The 8,176-nt window shown below is 45.1% G+C and overlaps 1 protein-coding gene across 1 annotated transcript; it reads left to right on the top strand.

Moving 5' to 3' along the window:
- The first annotated feature begins 305 nt into the window (after window positions 1-305).
- Window positions 306-7,745, top strand: dusp14 (dual specificity phosphatase 14). The gene is made up of 2 exons (XM_062385177.1): window positions 306-538; window positions 5,332-7,745. Exon 2 carries the CDS (start codon window positions 5,425-5,427, stop codon window positions 6,055-6,057), a length of 633 nt encoding a protein of 210 aa, XP_062241161.1. The 5' UTR covers window positions 306-538; window positions 5,332-5,424; the 3' UTR covers window positions 6,058-7,745.
- The last annotated feature ends 431 nt before the right edge of the window (window positions 7,746-8,176 follow it).

The following is an 8,176-nucleotide window of genomic DNA, read 5'->3' as shown; positions in this document are numbered from 1 at the left end:
CCAGCCTTCCATATCTGCCTGCCGAAGTGTCCTAGGGCAAGATACAATCAGATAAAAAAGGACGCATTTGTCGGAGCCTTGTCATTGGGGCGGTCCAGTCACACCGCTGTGATGCAATCGATCTACGAATGGAACCCTCTGAAGGATGTGGCCCCAGAATGGAGACTCAGCCACAGACTGATTAATGCTTGACTAAAAAAACTAAAAACTTCCTCCAATAGAGAAGCCTGAATCAGAGAAACGCCCCTCCTCCTCCTCCTCCTCTGCGGTGTGGCACTAATCGCTCCTCATACCGGAGCAGCCTGCAGAGGACCAGGCGGACGCACCGATGGCTCGTGTCCCTCTTGACTCCCTCGTGAGGCTGTTGTGTGTCTCTCGGTCTGTTTCGCACCTCCCGGCCCTTCGCCATCCTCCGGGCCGAGGGCGGAGGTCCTGAGCGCTGAAGCCGCGGATCCGTGCCCGCCCGACGGACTGGTCCAGGCGGTGCGACGCGCTGAGAGAATACAACCTCCATCCCTGCAGGACTGCGAGTCCACTGGTGAGTTGACTTTTCCTCCAATGATGGAATTAAATATAAATTCACAGAAGAAAAACATCATCATCACTTTTATGAAGTAAGATGAGTGAAATTGGAGAAACACCTGCAGCTGGAGACTACTTTTAAATTATTTTGTATTATTTCTTGTATTTCACACTTATTCTGATCTGTTTACCACAGAGAACTCGATTACGACTCACTCATTAATAATTGAAGTTGTGGAGTATTTCACATTTACACACGCTGTGGTTCAGAGATGAGGAAGAGGAGGCGTCACACTTTCCTACGATGAAGACTCTGAGTCTGTCACAGGTTGTGTCCCTGAGTTTCACACTTAGGGACTGTACACAAATGATCAGGTGAAGGAAAAGCAAGGCAATTGTATTCATGAGGCACCTTCTACACACAGGGGAAGATAAAAAAAAAATATGAATCGGATTGGTCTTTTTTAGATTAGGTGCAGCTGAAATTTAGATGAACTGTTGTAGCCTGTTCTGCTAAAAGTCATTTTTTTTAAATTTATTGATTATTTGTCCATAAAAGGAGAGAAAATAGAGAAGTTGCACATGTTTGGCATTTTCATCAGCCGACTCAATCAGTTCAGCTGTATTTGATACACGACTGCGATAAGGCTCATCTTCATCGTGCCCCAACTGATATTTTACATTTTGAGATCATTAACAAGTTCAAAACACAAAGCTCTCTTGTTTCTTTGAAGAAAAGCATCAATGTTTTTCTTCAGTGAAACTTGGAACCAGAGAAAATTTGTGATTTTTCGCCATTTCTGCTTGAAAAAGGGGCCGAAACTATTTATCAATCACCAAAGTAATTGCAGATTATTTGAGTCTTGAGTGACTAATCGATCAGTCGACTAATCGTTTCAGCACTAATTTGATATTCACTGCTAGTGGTGATAAATGTGCCTCATTAGATTCTGATCAGTGTGTCATGTTAAATAAAGTGGATGCACTCAGGTTCTCCATCTCTGTCTGTGGAGAGGGATAGAACTATAATGTAAAACCTCTGAAAGCTGAAAGACCTGTGATTTGTACGTGCCCTGTCTGCTGCACTGTTTTTTCAGGGGAACATATTGTGCACTGACCTCCTCTCTACGTGACCTGTGGTCTAGTCTCAGCCCCCTGGTGGTGTGTTTGCATGTGTCAGCGTGCAGCAGGCTGAGGTGCAGCTCTGTCCACTGAGCGTTCACTCAGCCTCTGCTGTTGCAGGAAGGTGCCAAACCCCCGTAAACCCTTGTGTCCTCGTGTGGGATCGGTTCCGCTCTCCGTTTCGACTCTTTACAACCCTGTGCAGTGGACATTAAAGTGTTGGGTGTGTGTGTGTGTGTGAGGCTGCACCCAGTTGTGTTGGGATGAATTTGAGACGCTTTATCATCGGTCCTGATCCTCTCCTCATGATTATCCCGACCGCAGGCTGCAGAGTCACTTTCAGAAACCAGTCACACTGAATAAATGGATTTGCCTTTGATTGAGAGCGGTCCCCTCCTTCCATTCATGTCTTTCTGTGGCGAGAGGGCGTGTCAGTCAGGAAATCAACGTTAATCATGGCGAGGAATGATCCGGTGTCGTCGAGGCTCTCAGGGCCGCCGCTCTAGTTTTTCCTGAAGGTGGGTCACGTTTCCAATTTGCGTTAGAGGAGGTGTAACCGGACCCCTGAGGAATCTTTCCACAGAGAGTCGAGGGAAACGTGTGTGTGTGTGTGTGTGTGTGTGTGTGTGTGTGTGTGTGTGTGTGTGTGTGTGTGTGTGTGTGTGTGTGTGTGTGTGTGTGTGTGTGTGTGTGTGTGTGTGTGTGTGTGTGTGTGTGTGTGTGTGTGTGTGTGTGTGTGTGTGTGTGTGTGTGTGTGCGTGCGTAAGAAGATTTGTTCGATGGAACCACCTGTTGACAGATTGATGAGGGGGAAGTTTCTCTAACATCGAGGACGACAGACGAAAGGAAGAGGAAGAAAGATAGAAAGTGAAATCTGGGTTTTACGCGTCAGTGAACCTCACATCAGATCTGATTGACACTGAGCTGCAGTGTCTCCAGATGCTGTTGAGGTTTTTCGTGGCAACGACCTCGGCATAATTATCCCTCCTCCGATCTGTGCAACCTCATCCCTGCCCGGGAGGGTGGGGGGGGGGGGGTATAAACAACCATGTGCACGGAGCAGGTCTCTGGTACATCAGCACTGTGGAGAGAGCCAGCGAATATTCCTGGTTTTTCTCATCGCCATCATTTATCTGTTGTTGATGCTTTTCTATCTTATAGTGTCGGTCAGTTGGTTGCCACAGAAGCAGATACAGCTGATGGAATAGATGTATTTTCTGTCTCCATGAACTGATGCATCGACTGCATCCTCGGGGAGCTGCAGTAATTATACAAATAAATTGATTTGTTGATCATTAAGGAAATTAATATGCAACTCATTTGATGATCATTTCATCGTTGAGGTAATTTCTCCAGCAACATTCTAAACATTTATCAGATGAATCTTCTTAGATGAGATGATCCGATGACAAATCTGATTCTAAACTGAACACTTTAATATGTGAGATCTTTTGTCACATGATTTTAAAGTTTGAGAAGTTATGGCAGACACCTTTCTCTATTATTAATGGTTCACAGACAAATACATTATATCACATTTCAAGAAAATCTAAAACAGATCAATCAACGAGAATTAGTGTCGCTTGCAGACGCATTTCAAGCCAGTGAGATTTGTCGTTGAGTCCCATTTGTTATTCTAGCGACATTTCAAACGATTTATTTGCCTGGTGTAAAATCACTGGATTGTTACAGACATAGTTTTGATGTGAAATGAGAGACCAGTGAGCTTTGTAGGTTGGATGAGACCAACAAGACTATAAATGTTGTTGGTCATCAACTTCTAATCAATCTAAATCTACAATTCAACAAAACAAACATCAAACCATTGATTTTATAAAAGAAACTTTATTTTTTGGAATCTGGAACCATGGACTGTTTTTATCAATTATTCAAATAACTGTAGATTAATTCCCTGATCAGCTAATTGAGGAATGGTTCAGCTGCATGTGCTCTGAAACACATTCATCCAGTGAAATACCCGAACAAGACAACAACAGACAAAACAGACAAACAGTATCAGAGTGTGAGATGTTTTTTTGTTGTTGTTATTATTGAAAAGAATCCTTCACAGTGCGTCTCTGCTCTGCTGCTCTGAAGTGTCTCTCTCCACCTCCTGAAGTGGGCTGAGGGTAAACACTCGTTTCCCAGAGTCACAGTTTCTGTTGTCTCATCACCAGCGGCGACAGAGCGGAGGAAAGTGGAATCGGTTTCACCGCAGCTCGATCCCCATCGTGGCAACGGTTTCAGGGGCGGAGTGCAGGGGGGCCGGCAGCCGGGCAGGGGGGCAGGTCAGAGAGAGTGAACAAAGGAGGGAGGAGAGTGTTATTATAACCTTTATATTCTTTTTCTTTCTTGAAGCAGACGATGCTGAGATGGTGAAACCTTAAAGAACTGGACATACAAATGGAGAAGTAGAGAATAGGGGAAACTAAAGAAATCACATCTGAGGTTCTTATTGTGGCTAAAATGAAATCTCTGAAACATTAAAAGCAGTTGCTCCCATCATTGCTTTGACCTGTCAGAAAAAGACAAACATATATCACCAGTTACAACCATTTCAATCAAAATCGAAATTTCTTTAGGCAAAAAAAAGTTGATGAATGAAAAACACTCTAATAGGAACATTTTCCAGATTCACCCCAAAGATTTGAATTGGTGCTCATAGCTCATCCTTCCAAGTTCGTGGAAATCCATCCTTTTGTGAGATTCTGCTAAATAACGGTCTAATGCAGACAAAATCAACCACCTTGGTGGAGGTATCAAAGAAAGGCCGGAAATATGCAGCATTCACTAATAATATTTTGATGTAACCCCTCAGATTCATCCTGCTCAGACCCCAAATTTGAGAATTTGATTTAAAGGCAGACATAGTTTTGCTGTATTGTCCTTCATGCAGCTGTATTCAAAATCATATCTTTCCACTCTCTCTTGCTTTCAATCAAAATTGAATAAACAAGAAGAATCGTCCTCGTGCCTTCTCTGCAGGTGTGTTCTCTTTCTATATCTCTGCAGGGTCCCAGTTGAAAGCAGTTGACCCGTGTGTCTTGTTAACCAGACTGTAGCTGAACATGAAAGAAAAAGACGTGCCGGCTAGACTGGTGCACGAGGTGTGGATGACGCACGGCAGCAGTGCAGCAGCAGCGTGTGAAGTAGCGCCCGGAGCAGTGGACTCTCTGATGATAACTCCAGCATTAGCATATGAGGCTATTTCCATCATATACAGTGCAGCCAGTAGCGTAGCTTGATATCTGCTGCTTTTACGTCATGTGTCGCCCGACCTCACGTTCAGGTTACAGCTCGCTTCACTTTAATTTGGTGTATATAGTATAGTTATATATAGTATCATAGAGTAGGTGATGGCTTTCCATGCTGCCCTTTGGTGCCGTCTGAACCGACATTGGAAGCAGCACCGGCCACAGAGACGAGAGATGTAATCTGCATGTGTGGGGGGGGGGGCATTGTTGGTTGGATGAACGTGAGATGAGGCGAGTGTTCTTTTTTTATTAAAGTTTAAAGACAGACTCAGCCTGAAGAGAACAACCGTCTGAGCAGTGACATCTGAAAAAAATTGATTTTTTTCAAGCACAACTGCTGTGACTTGTCCTTGAGGAGATTTGTGTGTTTTTCAACCTCCACTGTAGAAAAGATTAATTCATATTGAAGGTGAAATGTGTTTGTGTTTTCCAGGAGCTGATCCATCTTCCCCACTATGAGTCTGAGCTGCTGAGGATTTCTCTTCTTTAATTCTCCATCCGTCTTAAAGCCCCACCTGATTCCTCGATGGGTTCCCGCAGCCAAGGCTTCTTCCACCACCACCACCACCACCACCGCGGCTCCTTGGTGCCCACCGCGGTGCCGAGGCTGCTGGCTGAGAACAGCAGCCTGCTGGGGGGCATCGCGCAAATCACCCCCAACCTCTTCCTCAGCAGAGGGAATGTGGCATCCAACCGCAGCCTGCTGCTCTCCAAGGGCATCACCTGTGTGGTCAACGCCACCATCGAGCTCCCGAACTTCAACTGGCCTCACATGGAGTATGTAAAGGTCCCGCTGGCGGACATGCCCCACTCCCCCCTCTCCCTGTATTTCGACAGTGTGGCCGATAAGATCCACAGCGTGGGACGCAAGCGAGGCGCCGTGCTGGTGCACTGTGCAGCGGGGGTGAGCCGCTCGGCCTCCCTGTGCCTGGCGTACCTCATGAAGTATCACCGTGTGTCTCTGGCAGAGGCCCACGCCTGGGTCAAAGCCCGCCGCCCCGTCATCAGGCCCAATGGCGGCTTCTGGCGCCAGCTCATCGAGTACGAGAGGAAGCTGTTTGGTAGGAACTCTGTGAAGATGGTGCAGACGCCCTACGGGGTCATACCCGACGTGTACGAGAGGGACCGCAGGAGCCTGGCTCCGTACTGGGGCCTGTGAGAGGAGCTGCGACCCCAGAGAGAGAGAGCCCGCAGGGACTGAAGGTTCACACCTGTTCTGGTCAGGTGAAGTGAGACACGTGTGAATGTAGATCTGTGTGAAGCTTATTTAACGAATTATTGGACAGAGGGAGTATAACCGAACGCTGGTTGTTGATGGTGCTGCTGTTCATCCAATCAGTCGCCTCCATTTAGTCTTTGGGTGGGTGCAAGGCCACTTCAAGCCCGGCGTCCTCTGGATCAAAGGATCGGTTTTGGACCGCGGTTCTCATCAGACACCAAAACAAGACGAAGCACCGGTGTGTGTTTCCAGATCCTGGGGCGGACGTACGCTGTGCTCCAGACTCTGCAGCCCGGACACTGATCTGAGCTCCTTTTCCTGACGTGGTGTCGTGTGGTGGTTCTGTGCCAGTTTGATCTTTGGTGTAAGAGCAGCAGCAGCAGCGTGCTCTGAATTTACTGTAGCATTAAGATAAGTGTACAGAAAAAACAAGTACGTAGACAATGTCTTTAATTGGAATGTTCTGATAGTGAGGTAGAGCGGTTACCGTGCACTTTAACCTAAGATTTAAAGATGCTATTATATCGACCTTTTCTAAGGTTAAAATGTTAAAAGATGTTTAAAGTCGAGGCTTAGGGAAAGCTCCTGTGTAGCACAGGGTCGACAGCTCCTTCCTGTGAACACACTATGTTATTGTAGTGCTATTTGATGCTGTAATTCAAAATAAATCTGCTGCCTCAAGGGATCTGGCAGCTCTATGATAGATAGATGCTGGGGACAATATGGTCTATCCCACTATTTTTGCCTTGTGTCAATAGGTTCCAGAAAGATCTTTAGTGGTTCAGCGCTTTCCTGAAGTGACATGTCAGAGAGTCTGAAAATCTTACTTTGTCGTGTGGTGGCTGAAATGTTCACTTTGCTGCACAACATATAGTTGTAGGGGTGAGACAAAATGTCGGTGCCGCAGTAAATCAAAATACAAAACAACATCTACAAATACAAATACAAATACAAACATAAATATGTATATTTAATTCTTAAAGGTAGCCCCTGGAGTCTTCTTGTAATTAAACAAAAGTTGTGTGTTTACTGACCGTGTGAATCCCTGTGGTCTACTAATCGTTTTCTTCAAGACTGCTCCATAGTGCAACTCAAGGTAAAAAGCACAGGGTACTTTCATCATAAGATTTGTTCTAACGTGTCCATTAACGTTTCTGAAGTCATTGTGTCATCAGCAGATTTATCAGATGGCTTCTGTCACAGAATCACTCACACTGTGATTCCACCGTTATCATGGGCAGTGATTGCATCGTGTTGTCTTTGTGTTGCCATTTACCTTCTTGATCTGTGTCGCCAATACACTATCCTACACTAGACTACACTACACTACACACACAACACTATGCACATTACACAACTACAATGCAATGTACTACACATGTGACAGCGGTGATGTTGTGTTCAAGTACAGCAGAGTTGACATTTTCAACACAGAGATTGATGAACCAATGCTTTTCTGCCATAATAGACTAAGTGTGATATAACAAATTAAATATAGAAGAATAAAAGTTCAGGGGTAATTTGTTTTAGAAGGAGAAACCATTTATTTCCCTGTAATCTGTAATCTGACATTTCAAATTTGTTTCATGCCCCGAGACGATGATATTAAAATGAAAAAATAAAAAAGATCTCGTGTCACAGTTTGTGCTGAAATCTCAGAATTATAGTGATGAACATTTTATTATCTTTTATATTTAATTCTACCAGGAGATGTCTCAGATGTTTTCTTATGAACATGCTGCAGCGTTTCCTCCTCCTTTCTGTAGAAACATCTCCCCCTGAGATGCCTTCAGGTGTCATTCATTTTCATTTGCTGTGGCCACAGAACAGCAGGCAGATATTGACAAGCACCATTTGTCTTGTGCCCACACTTGTGAGGAACCCGCAGAGTGGACTCTTCAACCAATCCCATTACCCACAGAGAGGCTGACAGACCAACCACTGAGGGGACGCACAAGCAATGGGCCCAAATTACACACTGTACTATTCTCTCCCAGCAAAACAAATTAAAATGGAATCCTTTTCTCCTTCTCCTCCTCTTCCTCCTCCTCCTTATCGT

This window comes from Platichthys flesus, chromosome 4 (assembly GCF_949316205.1).
Source record: "Platichthys flesus chromosome 4, fPlaFle2.1, whole genome shotgun sequence".
NCBI lineage: Eukaryota > Metazoa > Chordata > Actinopteri > Pleuronectiformes > Pleuronectidae > Platichthys > Platichthys flesus.
This window is presented reverse-complemented; position numbering and strand designations above follow the sequence as displayed.